The 14,814-nt window shown below is 60.9% G+C and overlaps 1 protein-coding gene across 5 annotated transcripts in view; it reads left to right on the top strand.

Moving 5' to 3' along the window:
- The window catches only part of FOXP4 (forkhead box P4), a 63,444-nt gene that overhangs the window by 41,457 nt on the left and 7,173 nt on the right, over nucleotides 1-14,814 (top strand). For all 5 annotated transcript variants that reach the window (XM_075055006.1, XM_075055003.1, XM_075055004.1 and 2 more), the window contains 7 exons: nucleotides 263-385; nucleotides 2,405-2,491; nucleotides 8,366-8,513; nucleotides 9,053-9,257; nucleotides 9,535-9,639; nucleotides 12,180-12,267; nucleotides 14,330-14,413. In XM_075055006.1, coding sequence (XP_074911107.1) covers nucleotides 263-385; nucleotides 2,405-2,491; nucleotides 8,366-8,513; nucleotides 9,053-9,257; nucleotides 9,535-9,639; nucleotides 12,180-12,267; nucleotides 14,330-14,413 — 840 coding nt within the window. The remainder of the gene's footprint in view (nucleotides 1-262; nucleotides 386-2,404; nucleotides 2,492-8,365; nucleotides 8,514-9,052; nucleotides 9,258-9,534; nucleotides 9,640-12,179; nucleotides 12,268-14,329; nucleotides 14,414-14,814) is intronic.

Below are 14,814 nucleotides of genomic sequence, written 5' to 3'. Positions count from 1 at the left end.
GGTGGGGGGAGCTCACGGTTTAGGAAGCTTCACCCCTGTGCCACGGTATCTCCCTGCCATCGCCACATCCCCAGCGGTGGTCTCGGCACTCCAGGCCAGACTGGTGGCCGAGGGCTTCACCCGAAGGTGACGCAGGGATGGGGGGCACGGAGATTGCTCCAGGAGAGCCTGGGAGGTGGGAGGCACTCGCAGGCTGTTGGCATTTGGGGAAGGTTTTCCAAGGTTGGAATCGGGAGTGGTGACATGTCCTTCCTTTCCACAGGTCCCGGTGTCCGTGGCCATGATGTCCCCGCAGATGATCACGCCGCAGCAGATGCAGCAGATCCTCTCGCCGCCCCAGCTCCAGGCCCTCCTGCAGCAGCAGCAGGCGATAATGCTGCAACAGGTAACCCTGGTCCTGAGCTGGCTGTGCATCGGCTGGATCTGGCCAAGTGGTTTCTCACCGGTGTCCATGAATACTGGAGCTTGTTAGGGGCAGGCAGATGAGTCCTTTCCTCCTCAGGCTCCTGCGTTCCCCCCATATTTCCTTAGGGATTCTGAGTACGTCCAGCGCCAAGGGCTGGAAAGAGCTGCAGGTACTAACAATGCTGGCAAAGCTGGATGCTGCTGCCCTGAGTCGGGGTCTCAAAGCCCAGAAAGCTCCCACGTGAGGGCTGGTTTGGGGCTGTCCGGCTCTTGGGAAGAGCTGGAGTCCGGGTGGATGCTCTTGGCTCAGCGGAGCCCAAGCAGAGCCCCCATGGCCGCTGCCTGGGCTTTAGGGCAGGTGCCCGGGTCCAGCTCCAGACCTGAGCGTGTGGGTTTGCTTCTCACGGCCCTGCTCAGCTTTTCTGGAGTGCTCTGTCAAATGTAAAACCAACGGGGAGGGAAAGAAGAAGGAGGAGAAGAAAAAAAAAAAAAACCCAAACCTCAACTCCGAAACAAAACAGGTCTGCTTGGGTAAACACCTCCCGCCGGCGGGAGGGAGAGAAGGAGAAATCCCACAAGCATCCTCCACACCCTTCCTCCTGCCTCCAGTACCTGTTTACTCCAAACAGGCTGATAAGGATTCAAGGTTGGCCCCAGGGAAAGAACAAAGGGTAAACACTACCCTGGGTGGGTCCTTCTCCAAGCCTCTTTGGAGCCGGATAAAGAAACACGTTTGACTGCAAATTAAACAACCCAGGCCGGAATAGCTCGCATTCTCCACCAGAAGAAAACCAAACATCACACCTCTCACCCCTGACCCAATGTTCCTGCAGCCGCGCTCGACCATGTTGCAGAGACCTGGCTTTGATTGGCTTTCGGGTAAACACCCAGGCTTTCCAAACCTGTTCGCCGACAGAAAAAGCAAAGTTGCTGCTGTCAGCGCTGTCAGCCTCGAGCTGATAAAGGCTTCCCGGCATCCAAAGGGGCATTCCTGAGCCGCCGCCGTCGCCCCTGCACGGGGGTACGGGCCGGGTGGGAGGGGGCCGCCGGGTCTCGCTGACCTCCCCGTGCCTCTGGCCCCCCTGCACGCAGCAAATCCATCACCAACAGCTTATTTAGGGGCCAGGGCGAGAGCTGGCGTCCACGCTGGCAGGTCCCGATGCTGCCTGCTGCAGACTGGGACCCTCTCCGGTGGCTCATCGCGGGGCCGGGGTGTTTTTCTCTCTTTTACTGGCCCAGCAAAACCCTCTGTTTTGACTGGGGTGCTGCGAGGAGCCGGGTTGCCTGCGCTTTCCCGTGGTGCCCGTGAAGGGGGATGCACGTCTGAGCCCCCAGCGCTCACGGGGTCGCACCGGACAGACCGTGGCTGCTGCTGGCCCCTTCCCAGCCAAGAGCCCCCCAGCTCTCGCAACACTTGCCGGGGTGTTTTGAGGTCCCGCCACGCCAAAAAAGGGGTTTCTCTGCTGTTGAAACACTGCGTTATGTGCCAGAGCGCCCAGGCCCGCTTCTCTCAAGGGGCTCACCCACCTCCTGGTGTTTCATATTCCCCCATCAAACCCAAATCCCCCTAGCACAGCTGCAAAATCCCCAGGACGCACAGGAATTAGAGCCGGGGGTTGTGACCCTCCTCCCGGAGGCCAGGCAAGGCGGAGGCTCCCGGAGCAGCCGGTGGCAGAAAGCCAGGGCGACCCGTTGGCATTAAAACGAATGGCAGGTTTGGCATTGGAGGTGTTTGGGGATTTTACTTGCTGCAGGGATCCAGAGCCCTTAGGAGCGTGTGGCCAAGGTTTTTTCTGCAGCCATGACTCCTTCGGTGGGTGCTTTTCATCTTAACCTGGAGCCAAGAGCCTGCCCTGACGGCATGGTGCCAGAAGCTGGCATGGCTGTGGCAAAGCTCGGTGCTGGGCATGGGGTAGTGCTGGGCAGGGAGATGTGAACAAGGTGTTCCTGCTGCTAATCCGGGCTGCTCTCTCCCCTCCCGTCCCTCCCTCCCTCCCAGTTGCAGGAATATTACAAGAAGCAACAGGAGCAGCTTCACCTGCAGCTATTGACACAGCAGCAAGCCGGAAAGCAGCAACCCAAAGAGGTGAGCTCATGCAGATGGGTTCTGGGCCATCAGATCTGGCAGCAAATAAAAGGGGGACCAGCACAAAACAAGGTGTGCGTGAATCCCAGCACCCAGGGCAGCCGGCTGGGAGCCAGCGAGGATGGGATACAGGGGCATCCTGCTCCCGGGGGGTGCTGGGGCAGCCGGTCCAGGCGCTGGGAGTTCCTCCTCTTCCTCCCTATCTGTGATCTGGCACGTGCCCCGAGCTGCATCGTTCTCAGCGCCGCATCCTTGTTGGCGCATCTAGAAACTATGGGCTGGGTGTGGGGAGCGGTGAAGTCAGCGGGTGTGGGCTGGCAGCTCCGGCAGAGCTGCCGGACCCTCCCCGGCAGGAGGGGCAGGTCGCTGCCCCCCCGGCACAGAGCGAGGGCTCCCCAAATCCTCCTTGCGGTGCGGGGGGCAGAGGAGGCTCGGCTCAGCCCTTGCCCGACGTGCTGGCCCTGCCTGGGTCTTGGCACAGCTCGTGTCGGGCAGCCCAGTCCTGATTGAGCTGGCGCGGCAGCACCCTGGCAAGTAGGCAGGCAGGGCTGGTCAGGTGGGAACCCAAACCAGGGCTTTTCCTGCCTGGAAAGGCGGTTCTGCAAAACGTAAGCGCTGCGTGAAATAGCAGCGATGCCAGCAAAGGGCTTTTCCCATGGGAGACGCTCAAAGCAGAGGATGCTGTGACCAGGTCGGCAGCGGTGGGCCCTTTGCTGGGGAGGTGGTTGCCTGGTGGAGAAGTGTTTTATGCTGGTGTGATTGCATCAATCTTGTATAACTCCCTTTACACAACAGTTTTTGCTGTCCTTTCCCATAGTAATGCGCTCTGAGGCGTTGTGGCTGTATCAGCAATGCTCGGTTTTGGGGATGTGTCGGTCGCACGGAGGCTGGGGATCGACCCTGACCGGCAGCGGGCAGACAGCACCGCTCCCTTCCTTTTTCTTCTATATTTTTGCCCCTCTCTCTTCCCAGATCAGTGCACATGGTACCGTGGGGGGGATATTTTGCATTGCAGGTGCTGATATATGTCTGGCATCACTGCCCTCTCTATCGGGCATCATTCCTTGGGCTCCCAGTGCAGAGGGACATGGAGCTGAGCTGCTCAGTCCCTGACCCCAGCCAAGTATCAGTAGCAAACAGGGGAGCGGGGTGCTGAGGCTGTTCATTGCAATCACCCCTCCTAAAATCCAACCCCCTGATTTACACTTATCAATTCTCAGCACTTCAAAATTCAGCTTTCCTTTGAGGAGGAAAGCATTTAAACCCAGACTGCGCATTGGGGTGGCTGCAGCAGGGACTCTACAGCAAAACACATGCTGGTGCTGGGGAAATAGAGCGGCTCGAGCAGCTCGAGGTCGGGCCGGCACCCACTCGAGCCTTCAATAGACTTTGACCCAGGCTTTCATTGCGGGATGTTGGCATATTTACGCAGCGTGTGCGGGGTCAGGCTTTATCGGAGCCATCTCCAGGAGCTGGAGTAGCTGCTCATGCTCCAGGAACAGGGGAGGCATAAATCTGAGCTTCCTCAAGGACTTTCCTCTTGGCCGTGGCGATGTTATATTGCAGCAACGAACGGGGATATAATTAAGCTCTAACAAAGGGCTTGCTTAGCAGGCTCCTGGTTTAAAAAGCGCATGTTAACTTTTAATTAAATGGTACAGAGGAGACGAGAAATTTATCCGCTAAGAAAGTCTGAGTGGCCGGCAGGGGGGAAGGGGCGTTAGATGCTGCTAAAGGGATGTGTGTCCAGCTCCTGGCAGCATCACCACCCCATGGCCAGGAAAAACAGCGAGGGTGTCCCTGCAAGTAGATGTCGTGGTGTTTCCCCTCCCCAAACCCCCCAGCCAGGCTTTGTGGAGTCGGCTTCACCCCATGAATTTGGGCAGCTGCTATTAATAAAGCCTGCGTTCGGCAGCAGCGCTTGCCTGCTGGGAACGGTGATGCCGTTGCTTCCCCCGACGGCGCGGGGAATAGCTGGCGTGTCTGGGATGCCGCCGCAGAGCCGCTCTTGGCCAGCGTCGGTTCCTTCATGGAAATCCACGGTGGTATTTAATTACGGCCCCACTGCAAGGTTTGTAAACCGAGCGCCTTCTGCTTTCCCTCTGCTTGATTTCAAGGACTCGCCTTGGTGTAATTGTAAGTCGGCGGCTCGCCTGTGAGCACGGAGGGGGATCAGCAGGTGGGAACGGCTTTGTGCCGCGCCGGGGAAGGTGCCGGGAGCAGGTAGCAGCATCTCACGGAGCAGCGGCTCAGATCTCCCCAGGAGGAGCGGCGCAGCTGGAGATCCCCCAGCGGGCGCGGGGAAGGGGAGAGCAGGAAAAGAGGGACCGCGGAGGATGGAAACGTGTCGGAAGCGCCTGTCGGCAGCATCCTGTCCCAGAGGATGTGGGGGGTGTCCGCGGTCTGCGAGGAGCCGCGAGGAAGGGGCCGAGCGAGGCAGCTGGTCCGGGATGGGGCTGAGCTGCAGCCCAGCCCAGCCCAGAGCATTTTCCTGCATTAGGGTGTCAGGGTGAAGCCCCGGCAGCATCCCGGGCGCAGGGGAGGCGAGGAGCTGCGGCGCAGGGCTGGGACGGCTCCAGGCAGCCCCTCGTCCTCGTGGCAAGAGGCAGCGAAGCCGGTGTCTGCCGTCCCGCTCTTTCTCCAGCCGCTTTGCCTCTCCAAGCCCAGCGGCATCCAGGTGCAGAGACCCCAATATCCCCTGGGGGCGAGACCAGTGGGTCTCCGTGTGCCCCCAAAGCTGCCGGGGCGGGGGGTGCTTGTCCCTCTCCTGAGTCTGGCAGGGCAGGGGAGGGGGGTGGCAAGGGGGAGCTGCTGGCTGCCTAACCTCAGTGTCAGCTTAATGAACTGCTCCTGTCAGTCCCGCGTGTCACGCCGAAACTCCTCCTGATGTGCTCATAAATCAAAGTGACGGCGGCTCTTACCCCGCTAGCTGCACCCAGTCATCTGCGTCTAATGTACGCTGAGCGCAGGCGAAGCTCCGGACCCCGAGCCCCCGCGCTGGGATGGGAGGTGGGATTGGGACGGGGGGGGTGTGGGGGCCAAAAGCAGGATCCGGCCTTAACATAGAGCAAGCTCCTCCAGTGGGTGCTGGGAGGTCCCCTCTGGGAGGGACTCAGCCGGCATTTGCCCAGCTGGGGCTTGGCAGAGGGAGAGGAGAGGAGCAAAGCTCATGGGGACATGGCCGGGGAGTGAGGTTTTTGATAAGGCTGGGGCTGAAAGTCAGGCTCTCGCCGCCCCATCTTCTCCAGGGCGAACTCTTGACTCGGAGCCCCCGGGCTGGTGGGTGCTGTTGGGTGGGTCTGCACGTGGGTGCACCCCTTCACCCGTCGCGCTCAGTGGTTTTGAGCCCGGGCAGTTTGTTGGCTCTGCGGGGCAGCAGTTGCTCTCTTGGGACTGGCAAATTGGCTTCCCCAGAGAGAAGCGGTCCTTGTTTTGGCTTAGCCCGGGCGTTTGCGCGTCCGCCGGGCACCAGGACTCATATTCCTGAGGCCGGTCCCCACGTTCGTGGTCTGGTGAAGCTGGGAGGATGCGCATGTGGATTTGAAGCAAGCGAAGGTGCAGGTTCAACGTGGACAACATCGTCCCTGCCAGAACCACACGTGGGTCAGGGCTACCCGGTCCCCCGGGGGCTCAGCGGGGTCTGATTCTGCCAGCCCCAGCTCCGGTGAGGCCAGGTCGGAAGATCCCAGCCGGGATATGAGGCGCAGGCGATGTGCCCCGGGGATCCTCATGACTTCATCTGCTCCCAATTTCCTCCTGCTCCGCAGCCTGGAAGTGCCGTGAATGAGGCTGTGTTTGCGCGGAGCCCAGGCTTGCCCCGGGCCCCCCCGGGGAGGGTGGCAGCGGAGCCGGGAAGAGGAGGAGAAGCCCATCCCATCCCATCCCATCCCATCCCATCCCATCCCATCCCATCCCAGCTGCCGTTTCTAACCAAGGCAAGGACATGAGTGTCCATCCCACGGGGTGGCAGAGCTTTCCCTCGCAGGGGATGGGGACGCCGTGGGGGACAGCGCTGCCTTTGTTAAGACCCTCGGGCACACAGCCTGGTCCTGCTTTTTTTTTCCTCCATCGTTGTCCTACGGGCCGTGGTCTCGTCCAGTCCCATGGCCTGAAGCCCTCCTGGCTCAGCACCTTGCTCAGGAGCAAGGGTGAGCACAGGGATTTCTCTTCACGGAGTGGAAATTTCTTTGATTTGTGCCTTTATCTTCAAGCGCCAGAGATGCAGGACTGAGGCAAAGCCAAAGAGAATCTGGACTTGACTCTGAGGAGACAATTCTACTGTGGCCAAGAGGTGGATGGGACAGGACAGGGAGGAGTCCGCCCATCCCTCTGAGACTGATGAAACCAGAATTTAAACTCTCTCTGTGCCCTAGACAGGACTCACAGTCATGCCTTACATTGCAGACTGCAGGGATTTTGCAGGGCAGTGCCTGGAGCTCATCCTCGCCTTCCGTTTCACAAAACCACAGCATCGGCAGCATCTGCAAGGGACCACCTGTATCCCGCGAGGCCCGGGGGATGCTGCTTCGGGTACAGCAACACGTGCTGATTCCAAACTAAGCCGTGTACTGGATTTGCCACGGAGATTCTGTTTGCTGTTCCTTGTTGAGCAGAGAGCGAGATGCAGCCTCAGGGATCGCGGAGAGAGCGAGGTGGGGCTGTGCCAGGTCCACGGGAGCCCTGGTGCACCGGGGCCTGAATCCCCACGATGCTCAGACCCAGCCAGAAGATACGAAAAAAAGCTTTTGCGCTCATCAGCAAGAACACGGACGTGAAAATACTTCTTTTTCGGCCGAGCAATGGGGCTGCAAAGTGCCCCCGCTCACGAGCGCAGCAAGATCGGGGGGAAGCGCCTTAGCACGGGCTTGACCGATGTGCTCCGCCGAGGCGGGGGCTCGCTCTGCCGAGAGGGACCCCGACACTTTTCTTGCTCAGGATAACGGAGCTGCCATGGAAAGGCTGGGCTGCTGCTTCGGCCGGTCAACGCGGCACAGCCGGCTTGCGCTGCCTGCCAGCCCGGCTCCTCGCAACCTGCAAATAACGTCTGCGCAAACAGAGGGGTTCAAGGGGTTACGGAGACGCCTGCCCCGCTAATGAGGCCAGGCAGGCCTGGGGCAGCTCCCCTCTCGTGGCCGGCTCAGATTAGCAGCTGCCTGTCCCCATCCCTAATTGAATTCTCTCCCCTTCAGTTAATTCTCATGGATTTCTTGGTGCCTCCCCAGGGACCTGTCCTGCCTAACTAGTTTAGGGCCAGCCGTGCCGGTCAGAGCGCGGCCGGCTCCTGGGGATGGGTGGGAGGGTCGCCTACCTGGGGGATGCTCCTGGCTGGGGTGGGGGCACCGGTACTGGCGCTGGGCACCCGCTCCCCTGTAGACAAGAAGGGGCTCGTAACGGTCATTTTTTGGCAATAGGGACCGTTTCCCTGCTTAAAGGAGGATGCTGTGCATCCAGGATGCCTTTTGGGTGCTGGGAGCCCCCTTTCCTTCGGCGATGCTCGGTGCCTGCGGGAGCTCGCCCTGCGGCTGAGCCTCCCCGCGTGGGACCCCACGGCTCGGGTTTGCGGGTTTGCCCACGTTGCAGGCAGAGCTGGGTCTCCGCTCTGAGCAAGCCCCCGGCTCTGCTCGCTCCCTCTCTTTTCAGTGCTTTATTTTTCCCTTCCCCTTTCCTTTTCTTCCCCTCCTCTTCCGATAGATCAAAGCCTCCGTCCGGCTCAGCCGCAAGGCGAGCAGGCCCGGCAGCGGGACGGAGGCACGCACGGCCACGGTCCCGCCGCCGCGGGCATCCCTCGCCGCCAAGCCCCTGCCTCCCTTGCGAGGCTTCTGCTGCGAGGCTGGAAATAACGTGCTTTGATTTCTCCCTTTTGTCTCCCGGCAGCCGTTAGGGAACAAGCAGCTGGCCTTCCAGCAGCAGCTCCTGCAGATGCAGCAGCTCCAGCAGCAGCACCTGTTAAACCTGCAGCGCCAGGGGCTGGTGAGCCTCCCGCCGGGACAGGGCACCGTGCCCCTGCAGACCCTGCCCCAAGGTAAGGACCCCTGCCTGGGGTGGGGAGGGTGCTGGGGGACCCTGCGGCTGCACCTTCGCCCTGCTCCGGGTGAGGGAAGGCTGCGGGGAGGGGGCTGGGGCATTGCTTTTCCTAATGCATCCATCTAAAGTTTGGGGCCGGATTGCATTAACAGCCGGAGCAGCTTGGGGGAGTCTGAGCTGGGTTGTGTTGCAGGATTGAGCCCCCGGCTTCCTCCTGCAGGAGGGTGCTGGGGTCTCCTTCCCTCCGGGGACAGCTCTGCAGGGTTCCCGGGTGCTGCGGGCAGCTTGTTTTGGGCTTCCCAATGGGGTCAGGCAGCCTCTTCTCCCCAGCTGCTGGCACAGAGGGCTGTGCCCAGCTTCGGGTGATGATTTCCCAATGCACGGTCCGTGCCGGGCTGCCTGAGCTTCAGGGAGCCAAGCTGCGCCAGCCGGGCAGGGAGGGAGCCCGTGGGGTCCCGAACCAGCCCGGTGCGTGGGTGCCAGCGGGTGCTGCTCCTTCTCGCCGCTGACGGCGGGCGCTTTCTCCCCGCGCCGTAGCTGTGTGTCCCTCGGACCTCCAGCAGCTCTGGAAGGAGGTCACGGCCACCCAGCCCGTCGAGGACAGCATTAAGCAAGAAGGTCTCGACCTCACCACCAACACCTCCAACTCTACCTCGTTTTCGGCCGCCAAGGTCTCGCCTCCCATTTCCCATCACCCTCTGCCCAATGGACAGAGCACCATGCACACGCCGAGAAGGGACAGGTAGAGCCGGGTCGGGCTCTGGCACTTTGTGTTTTTACCCCCGGAGAGGTGGAAGGGGCCAGGATGTGTCGCCCGCTGGGCTGGCAACAGGGTTGGGAGGGTTGGGGGGTTTCTGCCCCAATAAGTCCTATCGCTGTTCGCTGTGCCCGTGTGCCCACAGAGGACAGGGGGCCATTGCTGTGGGGTCTCCCGTGGGTCCCCGAGGGCTGGCCCTGTGCACGGGAACGCCGGAGCATCTCAGCTGTCCCATCTGACTGTCCCTTTTCCTCTTCTGCAGCTCTTCCCACGAAGAGACCCCCGGCTCCCACCCGCTCTACGGCCACGGAGAGTGCAAGTGGCCCGGCTGCGAAACCCTCTGTGAGGACTTGGGACAGTTTGTCAAGTAAGTGCTCCCCTTTTTGGGGCAGGTTTTCCCAGAGAAGGGGAGAGCCCGTGCTCTCAGGCTGGGACAGCATGGGGCTGGCGGAGGGGGAGACCCTGGAAATAGGTCCAGAGACCCCAAAGTCTGTCTGCCCAGAGCCAGGGGGGCCTGATGCAAAAGAAAAAAAAACACACCAGGGATTACTGCTAAAGAAGAAGAGACCCAATGCAGCGGGCAGGAGCGGGCAGGCGCAGGCAGCAGGCGAGGGGAGTTTGCAGCTCCCCTCCTGGGGGGCGAGAGGAGAGGAGGAAGCAGATGGCGGCGCGGCAGCCCGCTGACACCGCTTGTGGGCTCCGGCGCTGACTGATTAACTCTGCTGTCGAAGAGCCCTCTGCTAGCGTCAGGGTCAAACAAATTGTTTTCACGCTTCGTCAGAGGTTTACTTAATTAGTTCATTTGCAATTAGATCTCTTTGTAGCCGGGATTTTTAGCAAAGACATCAGAAGGAACTGACGGGTTTGCTTGCTCCTTCCCCCCCGCCTCTCCGGCTGTCTGCTCGGCGCAGCAGCCGAGATGCACCGGCGCTTACTTCGCTCTCCATCAGCGAGATTTTGGGTTTTTACAAACCGATCCTGTCCGCTGCCACGCACTTGGGGCTGGCTCTAGTGGGAGCATCCCGCAGACCGCGCTGGCCTCCTCGTTCCCAGGGAAGGAGCTGGGCAGAGGCCTTGCACGGGAGGATGAGGAGGTGCGAAGGCAGCCTGGGAAGGCTGGGACAGCATTGCCTGGTGGCCACTGAGTGAATGAGTCAGGCTCCTGCATCCTCATTCCTCTGCCTGTGACTCGGGGTGAACAAGATAAGACATCTCCTCCCACCCCTCCGGGCTTGTGTTCATGGCATGGGGCAGATAAGCAAGCTCTGGTTTGGAAACTGGAGCTGGGGTTGACCAGGGACAGCCGGCGCTGGGTCACGGTGCTGGGAGAGCCTTGCTGCGCTGGCCGGGGCTTTAGGGTCCCTATGCCCTGCGTCGCATCTGCCTGACCCCCCCCAAGCACACGCAGTGTTGCAGGAGCAAGCTTCCCGAGGGGCAGCCTCCCCAACAGCACTAGTGAAGTGTTTCTGTCTCCTCCCCGCCAACGTGAGCGAGTGTCGGGGTGTGGGACAGACAGATGGAAAACTTCCAGCTCCCAAAGGCTGAGCCCAGCTGTAGCATGGATTTGGTTTGGGTCCGGGCACCAACTTCGAGCCTCCTCTGAGCTTCACCTCCATGGAGTAGCTCAGAAAGCCTCAGCGTTAGGGTGGAAAGGGGCAGTGCATCTTTTGAGCAGAGGTTTATAAAAGCCTGTGAGGGTCAGTGGGAGACCTCTTCGTTCCCACTCAGTGCAGCGTAGGCTCTCGACAGCTTTTTCCCTGGAGAAACAGCTGTGCCCTCACTCTGCCATGAGGGGAGAGGAGCAGGCAGCTTGGTCCAGCTGAAGCCCTGCAGAGCAGGGCTGAGACACCAGCGGGGTTTGCTCACATACAGGCTTGGCAGCTGGTCCCAGTTACCTAACTTGTTTTTACAAGTTGGGGCTGGAAGTCTCTTGCAAACAGCTGGGTGAGATTCTGCCGTCTTCTGCATCTGGGCCGAGGGTGGATACTCCTGAGGCACCTTCTCCTGGGATGTCTCAGCAAAGTATCTCAGTCTCGGTCCTGGAGAGCATTGGCCCACAGCCCTGGGACACCTGTGTGTTTTCCAGCATCAGATGCCACCTTTTGGGGTGTTTCGGGGGTGGCCCTGGTACAGTTTGCCCTGCGTCTCCCCTCCGACCTGTCCCACTCCTCTGGCGAGGACCCCCCCCGGGTTGGCACCCACCCCAGCAAAGACCTGGCCCGGCCACGCGGCGTCTTCGCGGCTGGATGCGTCCCCAGGCTGCCGCTTTGCTGGGTCCAGGGGCGAGGACCCCCACAAGGTGATGCCGGGATGTCCGTGGCTCTGCAGCAAGTGATGTCCCCATCACTGGCTGCTTGCCTCTGCCAGGAGCCCTTCCCCTCCCCGAGAAGGAGGGAGGGCAGCAAGGACCAAAGGTCCTTGTGCTTTATAAAGTGCCTTATAAACATAAGGCACGAAAGCAGTAAGATGAGGAGCATCCTGGAAATGTCACCTTCCGCCTCGGGGATTTCCTTAGAGGGTGTAACTAAACCTCCATAATGCCGCCTTTGTCCTGGAAACCTGCTCCTCAGGTCCTCCTGGACACCTCCTGCCAGCAGCTTTCTCAAGGACTTTCCATCAACCAGTGACTGCTCCTGAACACCTCGGGGCTGCCATGGGCAGGGCTGGTTGTCCACGGCTGCCCTCCAGCCCAGGGTCAGGGAGGAGGCACAGCCCAGTTTGCTTGCCCTCCTTCATGCCTCAGTTTCCCTTCTGCTCATCACGCTTTGGGCAGCAGCGCCCAGGGCATCCCCAGGCTTTGCTGCGGTACAGGGGGTTTCAGGTTGGGGCTGATCCCAGGTGTGGCCCCAGCAGAGGGGCCACATTTTGGGCAAGTCTGGGTATAACCCCCGGTGTTCTCCTCCCCAGACACCTCAATACAGAACATGCACTTGATGACCGAAGCACGGCCCAGTGTCGAGTCCAGATGCAAGTGGTACAGCAGCTGGAAATACAGGTGGGTGCTGCCTCAGCCTCAAAGGACACGGGTTTAAAAAGCCGTCTCCTTTCCATCTCTGCGTGCTGTGTCTTGGCTGCTCTCTGCAGGAGGGGGTTAGCAAGGTCGGGGACCATAGTGAGATAACCAGCCACCCCAGGGACTCATTCTAAGCATCCTTCCCAAATGGGAGTGCTGGCCCTGGGCCGCATCCTGGTGGAGATCAAGACCTGGGGAACCCTCAAACTGGTTCCCCATCAGATACCAGCATCCCTGCACAATGATGATGGAGCTGGAGGAAGGGACAAGCCATCCCTCCTGCCCAAAGTGTCCCTGTGGGTCCAAGGAGATGCCACAGACCTGGAAGGCATGTGCTGCCTGGTGGGGTCCATGCCCACAGGCGGGACGTGAGCTGTGCCCCAGCCGTCGTGCCCAGCCGTGCCGCCGCAGCGAGAGCCACGGGGCTGCTGGGCTCTTTGGAAATCAGGCCACTTATTTCAGTGGCTGAGGATGGTCTTTGGAGCCCAACTTCAGGGTGCTATTTTTGGAAAGCTAGTTCTTGAAATAGTGCCTTTCCCAGTGTCTCCGACTCCCCGATGAGTTGTGCATAATTCGGTTAATAGAGAAGGGAGTGGGGAAAAATAGGAGGAAATGGAGGGTTTTCATCTTGGGACTTGAAAGCAGTTGAGGAGGGAAGCGGGACAGGGCAGGGGTCTCTGTCAGAGGGTCGCTCACCGAGACCTCGGTGGCGTGACGGTGCCTGGGTGCCCGGCTGTTCGGCCAGGGGCTGGCAGGAGCTCAAAGCGGTTTGTGCCCATCGCTGCGCGCGGCCGTGGGTATCATGGCAGGGGACGCCAGCCCCGGGGGGCAGCGGGCCACGCTGTGCGGCAGCCTTGGGAGACCCTCTGCCTGGAGTTACTATAATGGGGGCTGTGGGGTGGGGGGGGGACACAGCAAAACCTTCCCGGGTGGAGAGGCTGCCAAGCCGCCTGGGCGAAGCCATGCGATCACATCCTGCTCCCCAGCCCTCGCTAAAGCGAGAGGTTGAAAGCAATTACTGGGGCTTAAAGAGGGGAGGGAAAGGAAGGGGGGAAAAAAAGCTGAAGGGCTGCGTGTGCAGAGAGGAGAACCTGCCACCGGAGCTACCAATTATAAAGTTTTCAGCGCGGAGCTCCCGCTGTGCTGGTGGAGAGCGTCTGCATCACGAGGGGAGACCTGTCAGCTCTAATGAGCACCACGACAGCGCAAAAGCATCCGAGCTGCTCCAAACTTGCAGCAAACTCTGCTCCGGCTCCTGCCTTTAACTCCTTCCTCGCCCGACTCCCAGCTCCGGCGCTTGCCCGGGGAGGGGGCTTGGCTAGCGGGGAGCCGGCAGCGTGCGGGGATGTGGCCGAGCCCCAAGCTTGAGGGGTCGTGGTGGAAAGGGAAGGTGACGGGAAGAGAGCGGGTGTCAGATCCCATCGCCTCCGCCGGGTTCAAAATCTCTCCTGGTGCCACAGTGAATATTTCACCCTTCTCCGCACTCTGGGGAGTAAACAGGCGGGAGTGCACAATTAAAGCGATGTTGCACATCCGGGCGGATGGATGGACGGACGGAGGGACGGGTAGATGGACAGGGAGCTGCTGGTGAGCGGGAGACAGCAGAGGCTGGAGGAGGGCGAAGGGGATGGGGACGGCAGGCGCCGGGGCACGGGGACAAGAGCACCCAGGAGGGAGAGCGAGGGCTGCGGTGTGTGGCCAGGATGGAGCCGTGCTGGTGGATGGCAGCCTGAAGGCATGGGAAGTGACTCCATTTCACCATAGATTTTTTTCATCTGACTGCACACACGGAGCCGGAGCAGCGGCGGCCCCCGTGCCCCCCCACGATGGGTGCCGCAGCCCCCCGCAGAGCCACAGCCCTGATGGGGCTCTTGGGAGGGCTCAGCATCGGGGAGGAGGTGGCTCCTGCGGGGATGCTGGAGGATGCTCCCTGCCCAGAACCAGGGCTGGGGGCTTGGTGGGCACCTCCTTCAGGCCCAGGGCACCTCCACGGTGACTGCCGGCACTGCCTGACCGTCTCCCTTCTGCTTCTTGCCTCCCACAGCTGGCAAAGGAGAGCGAGCGTCTCCAAGCAATGATGGCCCATCTTCACATGAGACCTTCAGAGCCAAAGCCTTTCAGCCAACCTGTAAGCGTGCGTCCCCCTCCTGCCCTTGTACGTCCCTGCGGCCGCCCCCTCTCCTCCCCTTTCCCCTTGCCGCTGGCTGCCATCCCCTCCCTGCCCCGCGCATGGGCACCGCAGCCCAGCTGGACAGGCTCCCCGGGATGGGCATGCCCTGACTCCGCTCCGGCACACGTACCCTGGTCCCTTGTGCCGGTGCAAGGCATCAGGTGGGAGTGAAACGCAGCCTGTGTCGGCGTGTTGGGCTGCTCCACCAGCTCGGACGTGTAGTGGATGCATCCCGTCCTGTGGTTGCATCCCGTTCTGTGGGTGCATCCTCTCCCACAGTTGCATTCCCATCCCATGGTTGCATCCCATCCCATGGGTTGCATCCCTGTCCCATGGTTGCATCCCATCCCATGGGTTGC

The sequence above is a fragment of the Buteo buteo genome, chromosome 23, assembly GCF_964188355.1.
Source record: "Buteo buteo chromosome 23, bButBut1.hap1.1, whole genome shotgun sequence".
NCBI classification, from domain to species: domain Eukaryota; kingdom Metazoa; phylum Chordata; class Aves; order Accipitriformes; family Accipitridae; genus Buteo; species Buteo buteo.
The sequence above is the reverse complement of the archived record's forward strand: the minus strand, read 5'-3'. Positions and strand labels throughout refer to the sequence as shown.